This window comes from Oncorhynchus kisutch, linkage group LG20 (genome assembly GCF_002021735.2).
Source record: "Oncorhynchus kisutch isolate 150728-3 linkage group LG20, Okis_V2, whole genome shotgun sequence".
Taxonomy (NCBI): Eukaryota; Metazoa; Chordata; class Actinopteri; order Salmoniformes; family Salmonidae; genus Oncorhynchus; species Oncorhynchus kisutch.
The window spans coordinates 44,901,677-44,916,330 of NC_034193.2; the positions used below are offsets into that span (position 1 = coordinate 44,901,677).

At 45.4% G+C, this 14,654-nt stretch overlaps 1 protein-coding gene across 5 annotated transcripts in view; it reads right to left on the reverse strand.

Annotated features, from left to right (window-relative positions):
* Positions 1-14,654, reverse strand: part of LOC109865791 (trinucleotide repeat-containing gene 6C protein-like) — a 61,950-nt gene that overhangs the window by 6,363 nt on the left and 40,933 nt on the right. For 3 of the 5 annotated variants that reach the window (XM_020454234.2, XM_031799562.1, XM_020454235.2), the window contains 8 exons: positions 14,021-14,104; positions 8,030-8,261; positions 7,659-7,823; positions 2,830-3,027; positions 2,463-2,612; positions 2,018-2,134; positions 1,150-1,371; positions 243-456 (listed from right to left, as the gene is read on the reverse strand). In XM_020454234.2, the coding sequence (XP_020309823.1) occupies positions 243-456; positions 1,150-1,371; positions 2,018-2,134; positions 2,463-2,612; positions 2,830-3,027; positions 7,659-7,823; positions 8,030-8,261; positions 14,021-14,104 (1,382 nt within the window). The remainder of the gene's footprint in view (positions 1-242; positions 457-1,149; positions 1,372-2,017; positions 2,135-2,462; positions 2,613-2,829; positions 3,028-7,658; positions 7,824-8,029; positions 8,262-14,020; positions 14,105-14,654) is intronic. The other 2 variants (XM_020454237.2, XM_020454236.2) reach the window with 1 other exon arrangement.

A 14,654-nucleotide genomic window follows, 5' to 3' on the forward strand; every position in this document is an offset into this window, starting at 1 on the left:
ATTTTGTGTTTCGTTTTAGGTCAGACGGAGAAAATCACTACCCTAAACAGCATAGAGTATGGGTGAAAGAAAAATACCAAAAGATTGAGTGGGTTTTTTCATTAGTCCACTGTTGATACAGTCCCACAATGCGTTTTCATGTCAGCAGTCAAGTTTTCAAGATATTGGACTTTCAAGAAGAAAATGAGTCACCGGCCACATGGCGATGCATGTTTTTTTCCCTACAAGTATGGGAGTCTTACATGTGCAGGGACTTCTGGGCCTTGGCAGCCTCCTCCTTGGAGCTGTATCGCACCACAGCGTTTCCCTGGGTCAGGAAGAGGTGGAATGTGATGAGGGGGCCGTGCTGCATGCACAGCGTCCGCAGGGTGGAGCCGTCTATCTGGGGGGTGAGGTTCCTCAGTACCAGCCAGCTACTGGTCCTGTTGGAGCTGTCTGTGCTCCAGGTGGTGCCCTCTGAGAGAAACAGAGGGGAACATGATCAGTCAATATTCAGGTCCTCACAAAATGTAAATCAATCATTTTTGGTCTTCTATTAATGACAACATATTTGTATGCATGTCATAAGTTGTCCATTATCTATGCATTGTTTTTAAAATTTAAAAACAACATATTTGCATCGTCTCATGTAAGCACTTTTACACTTGTACTACTACCACCTCAGTGTGACCTTAGGACTCATGCCAAAATAAGGTCACACACAGTTTAGGTTCTCTTTGAAGCCATGACAACAGTCCTTTAAGTCTTCTCTTGTAAGCCGCAAGACTTCAGTATGACAAGGGCCTCTAACCACAGCGGGGTGTGTAATTGCTCCACCTTACACCAGCGAGTGACAAGGAGAGGAGCTCAAAACAAAACACGGGGGAGAATCACTCTACAACAACCACACCTAGGAACATTACATGCTTGTGGTGTCCTACGCTATGCTTCTTGAGGCAAATGTGTCAAAAACATTATGTTAGGGTAGGATGTTGACACAGCACAAAGTAAGGTCAGCTCAAATCCACAGTCAATGGTTTTCAATCGATCTCAAAACGACTGATTTTCCTCTACTAGGTATATTACCAGGTTTAAGTCTTTCCAGTCTTCTTACAGAGCAACTCCCCCGGTCTATATTTCAGGCTGAGGAGTTGTACTGTGGCATCTCACCTGAGGTGTACGAGCTGCTCCAGCCTTGGGCCAGGCCCAGGGAGTTTCCCCCCCAGGTGGAGGAGGGCTTGGCTGGGTTGGTGAGGCCGGGAGGTGGCCTTGAAGGGGCTGTGTTGTTACGGGGCCCCTGGGGGACCTTCCACAGCTCGTGGGATAGAGAGGCCTGGGAGGGGTGGGAGATGGGCCCCGGGGACCAGGTGGACTTCATGTCAGATAGCTTACCTGAGAGAGAGAGCGAGAGAGAGAAAGAGAAGAGGGGAACCTATGAGATCCTGTTGTAGAGATGGAGACCATGACAGATTCTTCGAACTCTAACTTTGGGCAGATGCAAAGTTTAAAAAAGATGCCCCCTATTAACAGTTGTTCATCAACAAGAAACCTCAATCTTGACTTCATGGGTTTATATGAGTCATAATGGAGAACGCATTGAGGACTACAGGAAACATGAATGTAAAAAGAGAATGCAGATCCACTCAGACATTTAAAGGGGGGCATTTTTCAAGTATTCATAGCAATTCTCAGTGGGTTGCTTAATGGCAACAAAAATGTCATGTCAACACATACTTATGAATAGGGGTCTAGGGCCACAACATTCAAAGCATTTCTTGATTCAAACACTCAAACTTTTCATTCCATGAGGAATACAATGCAATCACATTGTAGAGCACTTGATACACTGGCACTGGGTAGTTGGTAGTAGGATTAAATTAGGCAAAAGAAGGATCTATCTACCGTAACACTCAACAAACACAGACCACACACAAACAATAGGATAAAGGTGTGTTGCTATGGTGGTAATTAGGGGGGGGGGGGGTCAAGCTTGAGGACCATGGGTCAGCATGTCCACATAGGGGGCTGTGATCTGTACCTGCACTCTCCTCATCCGGGGAGGACAGACTGAAAGAGCTAGTGTAGCAGCCACTGACTGGCCAGTCCGTGGAAGGGGGCAGAGCACCGTTCTGAGGCGGTGAAGGAGGGGAGGAGCCTAGCCGTGGTGGCCCATTGTTATGGACAGAGGGGGTGGTGGGGAAAGAAACATGTACAACTTGATTTAAAGAACGTGTATAAATACAACAGGGCCTGTGCTACTGGATGACACGGTCACAACAAGTGAGGTAGTACTGTAACCCCTTCAGTGCCATGGAAAGGAATAAGATATAAGCTTAAGTTGTCAATATATGAGAATATAAGCTTAAGTTGTCAATATTGAGAATCAACAGCAGAGACCTGCCCTGTTAAGGAGCATATACAGTCTGTGTATCTTAAAGCCAACTAACTACAGACCCCGTCTCTCTGATTGACCCCCTCCTCACCTCCGCTGCGGTCCCGGAGCAGGTAGCGGTTGACGTCCTGGATGTTGGTGTTGATGGTGGGGCCGCTGGGAACGCTTCCTGGGGTCATGTTGGGGTCGTTCTCGGGGTCAATGTTCTGCAGGCCCTTCCAGGGCACGCCTGGACAGAACTCTGAGGAGACAACACGGAGGACAAATGGTTATTTATCCTTTAAACTGAAGAATTTAAATCAGATTTTTTCACTTTCTAAATCTTTCTTTTCTCTCTAAAATCAAAACAGTTTAGAAGAGTTTAAATCTCTTTTCTTTGTCCTCTATCAGTAACGTGTGTCAGGATCACGTGTGAAATAATGTTTGATCTGATTGAAATGTCGGTCTTCTCTACCAACCTGGGGGCCAGTTGATATTCGTTCCATTGGTGATCTGATCCTTGGGGCTCTTTCCTGGTCCCTGGCCCCAGCTGTCAGGGGGAACCAGGGGGGAGGTGGGAGACTCAGACCCACCCCTCATACTGTATGGGCTGTAGGAGTCATCCATGTGGGGGGGCTTTCCGGGGGGGCCCAGGTTAGAAGCAGCAGATATGGCACCTAGGACAAGTCAAAGGAACTCATTAATTCATTCGACAGACATTTAAAATACATACAGTACCAGTCAAAAGTTTGGACACATCAACAGGTGTGCCTTATTAATCAGCGCTCTTAATGCGTTTCAGCCAATCAGTTGTGTTGTGACAAAGTAGGGATGGTATACAGAAGGAAGACCCAGAGTTACCTCTGCTGCAAAGGATAAGTTCATTAGTTACCAGCCTCAGAAATTACAGTCCACCAAGGCACTACATCGCAGTGCTAGCTGTGCCACTAGAGATCCTGGTTCGAGTCCAGGCTCTGTCGCAGACGGCCACGTCCGGGAGACCCATGGGGCGGCACACAATTGGCCCAGCGTCATCTGGGTTAGGGGAGGGTTTGGCTGGCCGGAAAGTCCTTGTCCTATAACAACTCCTGTGGCGGGCCAGAGCATGCACGCTGACATGGTCGCCAGGTGAACGTTTTTTTTCCCGACACATTGGTGCGGCTGGCCTCCGGGTTAAGCGGGATTGTGTCAAGAAGCAGTGCGGCATGGCTGGGTCGTGTTTCAGAGGACGCACAGCTCTCGACCTTCGCCTCTCCAGAGTCCATACGGGAGTTGCAGCGATAGGACAAGACTAAGCTACCAATTGAATACCAAGAAATTGGGGAGGAATAGAAAGAAAAAAAATACATTAAAATTGCAGCCCAAATAAATGCGTCAAAGTTCAAGTAACAGACATCAACTGTTCAGAGGAGACTGTGTGAATCAGGCCTTCATGGTCGAAGTGCTGCAAAGAAACCACTACTAAAGGAAATCAATCAGAAGACTTGCTTGGACGAAGAAACACGAGCAATGAACATTAGACCGGTGGAAATGTGTCCTTTGGTCTGTTGAGTCAAGATATTTTGTCACGAAAAGATGCTCGACTATGCATATAATTGACAGCTTTGGAAAGAAAACACTGACGTTTCCAAAACTGCAAAGATATTATCTGTGAGTGCCACAGAACTGATGCTACAGCCAAAACCAAGATGAAACTTCAAACAGGAAATGAGCAAAATTTTTGAGGCGCTGTTTTCCTTTGTCTCCTTATATGGCTGTGAATGCGCCCTGAACGAGCCTACACCTTCTGCCGTTTCCCCAAGGTGTCTGCAGCATTGTGACATGTTTGTAGGCATATCATTGGAAGATTGGCCTTAAGAGACTACATTTACCAGGTGTCCGCCCGGTGTCCTTTGTCGAAATTGGTGCGTAATCTCCAGCTGCAAGCATTCTTCCATGTGATTCAGAGGAGAGAGCAGACTTCCACGAACGATATATCATCGAAGAGATATGTGAAAAACACCTTGAGGATTGATTCTAAACAACGTTTACCATGTTTCAGTCGATATTTTGGAGTTAATTTGGAAAAAAGTTTGGCGTTTTGATGACTGAATTTTTTTTTTTTTTTTGGTAGCCAAACGTGACGAACAAAACGGAGCGATTTCTCCTACACAAAGAATCTTTCAGGAAAAACTGAACATTTGCTATCTAACAGAGCTAAATGCTACACTAGCTATCAATAATCTTACACAAATGCTTGTTTTGCTATGGTTGAAAAGCATATTTTGAAAATCTGAGATGACAGTGTTGTTAACAAAAGGCTAAGCTTGAGAACTAGCACATTTATTTCATTTCATTTGCGATTTTCATGAATAGTTAACGTTGCGTTATGGTAATGAGCTTGAGGCTGTATTCACGATCCCGGATCCGGGATGGCTAGAATCAAGAGGCAGCATGGCTACCACCGTATTCTGCAGCGATACACCATCCCACTTGGTTTGCCCCTTAGTGGGGCTATCACTTGTTTTTCTGGTGGTGCTCTCATGCATACTTCAGTGTTACTTCCCTCGAAGCAAGCATAAGTAGGCATTTAGCTCATCTGTTGCCTGTAATCCATGGCTTCTGGTTGGGATGTACGTACGGTCAACTGTGGGGACGACGTCGTCAATGCACTTATTGATAAAGCCGATGACTGAGGTGGTGTACTCCTCAATGCCATTGGATGAATCCCGGAACATATTCCAGTCTGTGCTAGCAAAACAGTCCTATAGCGTAGCATCAGCGTCATCTGACCACTTCCGTATTGAGCGAGTCACTGGTACTTCCTGCTTTAGTTTTTGTTTGTAAACCGAAGGATATAATTATGGTCAGATTTGCCAAATGGGAGGGCGGGGTAGAGCTTTGTATCCATCTCTGTGTGGAGTAAATGTGGTAGAGTTTTTCCCCCTCTGGCTGCACGTGACATTTAAGTTTGCCTGCATTAATGTCCCCGGCCACAAGGAGCGCCGCTTCTGGATGAGCATGTTCTTGTTTGCTTATCGCCTTATACAGTTGGTTGAGAGCGGTCTTAGTGCCAGCTTCGTTTGGTGGTGTTAAATAGCCGGCTAGGAATAATATGAGAACTCTTGGTAGATAGTGTTGGAAGTCTGGAGTAAACTTTGAACATTGTTATAGGAATATTACTTACACAAGAGACATGAGGTATGCCATAATAAAGCTTAGGAGGGGCTGAGTACAGGGAAAACAATCATGTGACAGTACTGATAAGGGGAGAAACCGTTGAAGGCTCATATCACTTAGTTCCCTGCTTAGCAGGAAGGATGCAATGTTTAGAGATAAGGAAGAGACTCCACCCAAAGTGGGGTATGAATACCACCACGGGGGAAGCTATGTCTTTTGTCGGAATACAGTTGTGTCGACCCTTTGGGAAGAATTAAACTTGGTTAAGCTTCTCTAGTGTCCGTGAGTTATTTACTCTGAAAAGAACCTAACAACAGTGTTGTCTACAGCTTATCATAAAGTAGCCCACCTCGGGCGAGCAATAGCCCACCTCGGGCGAGCAATAGCCCACCTCGGGCGAGCAATAGCCCACCTCGGGCGAGCAATAGCCCACCTCGGGCGAGCAATAGCCCACCTCGGGCGAGCAATAGCCCACCTCGGGCGAGCAATAGCCCACCTCGGGCGAGCAATAGCCCACCTCGGGCGAGCAATAGCCCACCTCGGGCGAGCAATAGCCCACCTCGGGCGAGCAATAGCCCACCTCGGGCGAGCAATAGCCCACCTCGGGCGAGCAATAGCCCACCTCGGGCGAGCAATAGCCCACCTCGGGCGAGCAATAGCCCACCTCGGGCGAGCAATAGCCCACCTCGGGCGAGCAATAGCCCACCTCGGGCGAGCAATAGCCTACCTCAGGCGAGCAATAGCCTACCTCAGGCGAGCAATAGCCTACCTCAGGCGAGCAATAGCCTACCTCAGGCGAGCAATAGCCTACCTCAGGCGAGCAATAGCCTACCTCAGGCGAGCAATAGCCTACCTCAGGCGAGCAATAGCCTACCTCAGGCGAGCAATACCCTGAGACAAAAAATTAGACATCGCGCAAGAGCTGTTATTGACAAAGGCACACCCACCCCTCGTCTTACCAGAGGTAGCTTCTTGTCCTGCCGGTGCATGCAAAATCCCGCCAGCTCTATATTATCCATGTCGTCGTTTAGCCACGACTCAATGAAACATTTGTTTTTACTGTCCCGTTGGTAGGATAATCTTGATCGTGGGTCATCGATTTTATTTTCCAATGATTGCACGTTGGCCAATAGAACGGGATGGCAGTGGGGGTTTGCTCACTCGCTTATGAATTCTCAGAAGGCTGCCGGAACTCCTCCCCCCTTTTCTCAGGCTTTTCTTCGTGCAAATGACAGGGATTTGGGCCTGCTGCCGAGAAAGCAGTATATGCTTTGCATCGAAGATCAATATATTGATTTGTAACACTTTGTTGCTACATTATTCCATGTGTTATTTCATAGTTTGTCTTCACAATAATTCTACAATGTAGAAAAGAGTAAAAATAAAGAAAAACCCTTGAAGGAGTAGGTGTGTCCATACTTTTTACTGGTAATGTATATAGATGTCTCAATCATAAAGGCTTAAAAACATGGCAAAGTAAGAGTGGTTGTCAGTGTTGCTCTTAGTGGAGTATGGAGGGCAAAACACTGAACACTGGGTCGCAAGGATACATCCAGATGAATATCAACGTGAGACATCACTTGAGAAATAGAAATGGATTTAAATAGTAATTTTCAATGTCAGGCACTAAAGAGAAACCATTGATTTCATACTGAATACTTCCAGTTGAGATTTCCCACACCGTTTCATCACTGAGATATGTGGAAACATACAAAAGCCTTTGAGTAATAACAACCCCTGTTTACTGGTACAAGTTGATTACTATAAGGGGCAGAACGGCAGCTTGTTGCTCGCGCCACAGTGGGAGAGGTTAGGGGAGGTGGTGTTTGTGGCTCACACGTTCAATTTCCAGTGTTAACGTGTCTGTTGTGAATGCAAAACCGTGTGAAAGAAACCCAGAGAATGTCTGTTGGCTGGTGAGAGAGTTGGTGTGAAATACGTTAATGTTATTCAGAGCGAGTCAAATAAGTCACTATGTTGGGGAAGAAAATCGACTAAGTGAGCAGAAAACCCTATTTTTCTACCGAGATGACTAATAGATTGATTTCTTGTTTGACAGCGTGCATATATGTTTATTTATTGCCCCCCCACCCCCCGAGGGAACAACAGAATTTAAATGAGACTTCAAAGTTCCTAATGTTCCTCCTACCGTGCTTATTGAGGTTGGGCTCCATGTGGGAGGAGTTTCCAGAGAGGCTGTCCATGGAGTTGGAGTGGGTCCACTGGGACAGACGGGACTGGGGCTGGGGAGGCTCCTTCATGGACAGGCCCCCCACCTCCATGCAGTTTACATTCATGTTTGGATTGAGTCCAGCTAAGAGAGAGAAAACATTTAACATTCAATACACAGCTCAACACAAACCAGATAGATAAAAGACATTGCAGGGACTTATACTGACGTATTTAAGGCTTACTAGTTACACAAACAGCTTGTTTGTGAGATATGTAGAGAGAGCGTAGGGGCTGAAGGAGTGCGTATGTGAGTGACAGTGTGAGTGACAGTGTGAGTGCTGGACTCACAGAGGGGGTAGGGGCTGTAGGAGTTGGGAGAAGACTGCGGCTCTTTGGTGTGCAGGTCGGAAAGGCCCAGTGCCTGGGGGTGGCCTGGGAACGAGTCCAGGGCTGATTTGCCTTGGCCGGGGTGCAGGCCGGAGTGGGAGCCGGGGGGCTGCTGCTTCATCAGCAGGGCCTGGTACAGCTGACGCTGGTGCTGTTGGATCTGTTGCTGCATGTTATTGATTGTACGTGCAACCTGGAGGGGGGGGGGTTGAGAAAGAAACAGAACAGGAGAAAGAGGGGGATAAAGGAGAGAGAAAGAGTGAGGGCATAAGGTTACAATGACCAAGACCAACAGACCGTGGCATGACTCCTACAATCAGCACCTCATCAACAGTCACTTATCTGGTGGGAAAAGACTGCCTTTAGTGCATGCGGTTCCCAAACTAGGGGTCTATGAAAATGGATAACACTGAATTGATGCTATAGTTAGCAATCAAGAGGAAACTGACTGAAAGACTCAAACTCTCCACTTTATTCTCTCCAAATGGACGTTAGCTTTGAGGGCCGAGGTGCATTGACTTTTGTCAGGGGATGCTATACACGAGGACATATTGTTCTGTCTCACGATTCCCGAGCATGAAACAGCACAGGTGATGTTCAGCGTGGCTATATTGACGAAAAACTGATTCCACTCTAGTTATGATTGAGTCTCCCTCGACCATATGGATGCATTGTATGATACACCCACTGAGTTATAATAGGTACACCGAAAGCAACTGGCAGCAAGAGCGCAGAACTCAGATACGCAGCAGGTAACTTCGACTGTAAACTACATCGCACATGCCTGTTCCCAAACTTTTGTGGCGATATGGGATCAGAGCATGACAATGTTCCATTTCAAACCGAGGCTTGGTGGTTATCGAGGGGGAGTGTGGGAAAGATTTATTTTTTTAAATTGAGAGGAAGTTTCATTGGCATTGGATGTAAAAAAACAAAACAAAACAGACTTAGCTGAAAATGAAACATGTCTCCTTGCCTATGTAACAGACATATTTGGGAAACTGAAAGCAATCATGCAGGGCAAATAGGGGAAAAAAAGGATACAGATGAGTGACCAAATCAGCGAAATCCGTTTGTGATCCTGGATCAGTTGATGGGTCGGTAAGTGAAATGGAACAGCTGACCGAGCTGTGATGTCAAATCAAAGTTTGTTTGTCACATGCGCTGAATACAATGCTTACTTACAGGCTCTAACCAACAGCACAAAAAATGTATTAGGTGAACAATAGGTAGGTAAAGAAATAAAACAGTAAAAAGACAGGCTATATACAGTAGCGAGGCAACAGTGCAGTATTCGGCCCCATTGAACTTTGCGACCTTTTGCCACATTTCAGGCTTCAAACAAAGATATAAAACTGTATTTTTTTGTGAAGAATCAACAACAAGTGGGACACAATCATGAAGTGGAACGACATTTATTGGATATTTCAAACTTTTTTAACAACTCAAAAACTGAAAAATTGGGCGTGCAAAATTATTTCAGCCCCCTTAAGTTAATACTTTGTAGCGCCACCTTTTGCTGCGATTACAGCTGTAAGTCGCTTGGGGTATGTCTCTATCAGTTTTGCACATCGAGAGACTGACATTTTTTCCCATTCCTCCTTGCAAAACAGCTCGAGCTCAGTGAGGTTGGATGGAGAGCATTTGTGAACAGCAGTTTTCAGTTCTTTCCACAGATTCTCGATTGGATTCAGGTCTAGACTTTGACTTGGCCATTCTAACACCTGGATATGTTTATTTTTGAACCATTCCATTGTAGATTTTGCTTTATGTTTTGGATCATTGTCTTGTTGGAAGACAAATCTCCGTCCCAGTCTCAGGTCTTTTGCAGACTCCATCAGGTTTTCTTCCAGAATGGTCCTGTATTTGGCTCCATCCATCTTCCCATCAATTTTAACCATCTTCCCTGTCCCTGCTGAAGAAAAGCAGGCCCAAACCATGATGCTGCCACCACCATGTTTGACAGTGGGGATGTTGTGTTCAGGGTGATGAGCTGTGTTGCTTTTACGCCAAACATAACGTTTTGCATTGTTGCCAAAAAGTTCAATTTGTGACCAGAGCACCTTCTTCCACATGTTTGGTGTGTCTCCCAGGTGGCTTGTGGCAAACTTTAAACGACACTTTTTATGGATATCTTTAAGAAATGGCTTTCTTCTTGCCACTCTTCCATAAAGGGCAGATTTGTGCAATATACGACTGTTGTCCTATGGACAGAGTCTCCCACCTCAGCTGTAGATCTCTGCAGTTCATCCAGAGTGATCATGGGCCTCTTGGCTGCATCTCTGACCTGGACGGCCAGGTCTTGGTAGATTTGCAGTGGTCTGATACTCCTTCCTTCCATTTCAATATTATCGCTTGCACAGTGCTCCTTGGGATGTTTAAAGCCTGGGAAATCTTTTTGTATCCAAATCCGGCTTTAAACTTTGTCACAACAGTATCTCGGACCTGCCTGGTGTGTTCCTTGTTCTTCATGATGCTCTCTGCGCTTTTAACGGACCTCTGAGACTATCACAGTGCAGGCGCATTTATACAGAGACTTGATTACACACAGGTGGATTGTATTTATCATCAGTCGTCATTTAGGTCAACATTGGATCATTCAGAGATCCTCACTGAACTTCTGGAGAGAGTTTGCTGCACTGAAAGTAAAGGGGCTGAATAATTTTGCACGCCCAATTTCAGTTTTTGATTTGTTAAAAAAGTTTGAAATATCCAATAAATGTCGTTCCACTTCATGATTGTGTCCCACTTGTTGATTCTTCACAAAAAAATACAGTTTTATATCTTTATGTTTGAAGCCTGAAATGTGGCAAAAGGTCGCAAAGTTCAAGGGGGCCGACTACTTTCGCAAGGCACTGTACATACAGACACCGGTTAGTCAGGCTGATTGAGGGAGTATGTACCTATAGATCTGGTTAAAGTGACTATGCATATATGATGAACAGAGAGTAGCAGTAGCGTAAAAGAGGGGTTGGCGGGTGGTGTTTGGGACACAATGCAGATAGCCCGGATAGCCACTGTGCGGGAGCACTGGTTGGTCGGCCCAATTGAGGTAGTATGTACATGAATGTATAGTTAAAATGACTATGCATATATGATAAACAGAGAGTAGCAGCAGTGTAAAAAATGGGTTGGGGAGGCACACATCCGGGTAGCCATTTGATTACCCATTCAGGAGACTTATGGCTTGGGGGTAAAAACTATTGAGAAACCTTTTTGTCATAGACTTGGCACTCCAGTACCGCTTGCCATGCGGTAGTAGAGAGAACAGTCTATGACTGGGGTGGCTGGGGTCTTTGACAATTTTTAGGGCCTTCCTCTGACACCGCCTGGTGTAGAGGTCCTGGATGGCAGGCAGCTTAGCCCCGGTGATGTACTGGGCTGTACTCACTACCCTCTGTAGTGCTGCTGCTCCAGTTTCAACTACCTGTCCCAGACCTGCTGTTTTCAACTCTCTAGAGACAGCAGGAGTGGTAGAGATACTCTTAATGATCAGCTATGAAAAGCCAACTGACATTTACTCCTGAGGTGCTGACATGCTGCACCCTCGACAACTACTGTGATTATTATTATTTGACCATGCTGGTCATTTATGAACATTTGAACATCTCTACCCGGCACAGCCAGAAGAGGACTGGCCACCCCTCATAGCCTGGTTCCTTTCTAGGTTTCTTCCTAGGTTTTGGCCTTTCTAGGGAGTTTTTCCTAGCCACCGTACTTCTACACCTGCATTGCTTGCTGTTTGGGGTTTTAGGCTGGGTTTCTGTACAGCACTTTGAGATGTCAGCTGATGTACGAAGGGCTTTATAAATACATTTGATTTGTAGTGCCTTGCGGTCAGAGGCTGAGCAATTGCCATAACAGGCAGTCAGGATGCTGTCGATGTTGCAGCTGTAGAACCTTTTTAGGATCTCAGGACCCATGCCAAATCTTTTTAGTTTCCTGAAGGGGAATAGGCTTTGTCGTGCCCTCTTCACAACTGTCTTGGTGTGTTTGGACCATGATAGTTTGTTTGAACCTGAAGCGCTCAACCTGCTCCACTACAGCCCCGTCGATGAGAATGAGGGCGTGCTTGGGCCTCCTTTTCTTGTAGTCCACAATCATCTCCTTTGTCTTGATCACGTTGAGGGATGTTATTCTGGCACCACCTGGCCAGGTCTCTGACTTCCCCCCTATAGGCTGTCTCGTCGTTGTCGGTGATCAGGCCTACCATTGTTGTGTCGTCTGCAAACTTAATGATGGTGTAGGAGTCGTGCCTTACCATGCAGTCGATGTGACCGTATGTTGCAGACAACGCATTCACGGGTCACTATTGAGTAGTTTCGGTTCCTGACTCAAAAAGAATACCGTGCCGTCTCCCTCCAAGAATTAAAACTCATAGTACGCCGATTCAGTGCGTTCGTCTGCATTAAAAACAAATATCGATCCAGGTTGGATGTGACAGGAGAGATGAGGTGCGCACTGTGGACCACAGCTCTCGACTTTGAGAAGCGCAGATGCGACATGCATCAAGCACACCTATGTCATTAGTGGTGGTGACATAATTGATCTTATGTCAGACTCACTTGTAATTGACTCATAGCCCCACATTAAAAGTATGTGATGGTGAGTTGAGAATACAAAACAGAAATACTGTCAGAATGTTTTGCAATTGACTGCCATGGCCCCAGTTTAAAAAAGTAAACATTGACTGTTAATCACATGGTTGGGGTCGCGAGAACTTTCAGATATCAAAATGGGGTCACGTGCCAAAAGGGTTTGGGAATCCCTGATTTAGTGTCTTCAGATTATTTTACAGAAGTTCTCAATTTGCAAGAAAAAATAAGAAAAGGATCCAACCACACAAGCAACCAACTTCTGTAACCACTTCTCCATACATTCTAGAGAAATAGCAAGTTTCAGCAACTGGAGGTGCTTTTGACAAACACATTTCCCCTGACTCACACGCAACTTTAAGTCAGCATATCCGGTCGAGTTCAACACCAATCGTAAACAATACAATTTGTAGCACATATCTACGGTATTATAGATTCTTTAAATCGTAATTGTAACTTTGTCAATGATCAAAAACTTTGCACGCTGATTATTTTTGGAGATGTTGTAGCTTAGACCCGATTTTGATATTATCTTTGGTGTTTGAGTTGTGCCTGCCATTGGTTGAGACACCATGCTCTTCAACACAGGGTGGATGTTCTGAAATGGGAATACATTTTAATATGTCAACTTTCAAAATGGTAGCAGGTCCACACATCAGAATGTTGACTTGAATGGGATAGATCAGTTGTTTTACATTATACTTTAAGTCTTCCATAGGAAACAGAGATAAATGTCTGTTCTATTATTTGTTTTATGTTGACATTCAATTGTGGGTGGACCAGTGGCCATCTTTGTCGGAGCAATTGGAAGTAAACATTTCAATTCAAATGTCAATGATATACCAGCTAAATTGCACCGGTTTGAAGGGTTATGTCCATTCTGTTTCTAGGATTGAAATGACACCTCGATTTCAAGAGCATGCTGTCTCAATCGATTGCGAGCACAAAAAAAAAAACCTCAGATGACGTCAAATCGGGTCAAAGCTACAACATATGTCCGAAATGCAAAAACAAAAACGCTAAAAAATAAAAATATATAATCAATCGAGGTTATGAGGTTTTAGATAAACAACATTAAAGGATGTCATTTTTTTATACTTGATACTAGTTTGTAAGCTTTTAAATGATATCACGCTCAACAGTTTATCTTTTCCAGTGATGAAGACATGGATGTAGGTAGGGTATGCAAAATGGGTCAACTTTGAGCACCTCCATCTTCTCACTTTCTGACCACTTGTACCATGGGCAAATATGGAAAGTTTAGTTCAAAATCAAAAAGTGATTGTAATCAAATGGAACGACCCAGAGGGTCACACAGTGATGAGAATGTATAGGGTTTGAAACAGGGGCCTCTTACTTGCTGCTCTTGTTGTCTGATGGGGCCCGAGACGTTGCGCTGAGCTTGCATCATCTGCTGCTGGATTTGTAAACGCTGGTACGCCTAGAAACAGAGAGAAAGAGAGACGGAAAGAGTCAATGCAAGAGAGCAAAAGGCAGAGGGAGACGAAGAGAAAGAGAGAAAGGGTCATCACCTTATCCAAAAGACTCTGGGGTACCCCTGAGGGTGTCCATAAAAAATACAATAAGAATAGCCCATCCTGTCTGGTTCAGTTAGAGCAAACCCTGTTTCTAATGGAGACAGGCCCATCCTGCCTGGTTCTGGGAGTACGAACCCTGTTTCTAATGCAGACAGGCCCATCCGGTCTGGTTCGGTTAGAACAAACCCCGTTTCTAATGCAGACAGGCTCATCCGGTCTGGTTCAGTTAGAACGAACCCTGTTTCTAATGGACAGGCCCATCCTGTCTGGTTCAGTTAGAACGAACCCTGTTTCTAATGCAGACAGGCCCATCCGGTCTGGTTCAGTTAGAACGAACCCTGTTTCTAATGCAGACAGGCCCATCCGGTCTGGTTCAGTTAGAACGAACCCTGTTTCTAATGCAGACAGGCCCATCCTGTCTGGTTCAGTTAGAACGAACCCTGTTTCTAATGC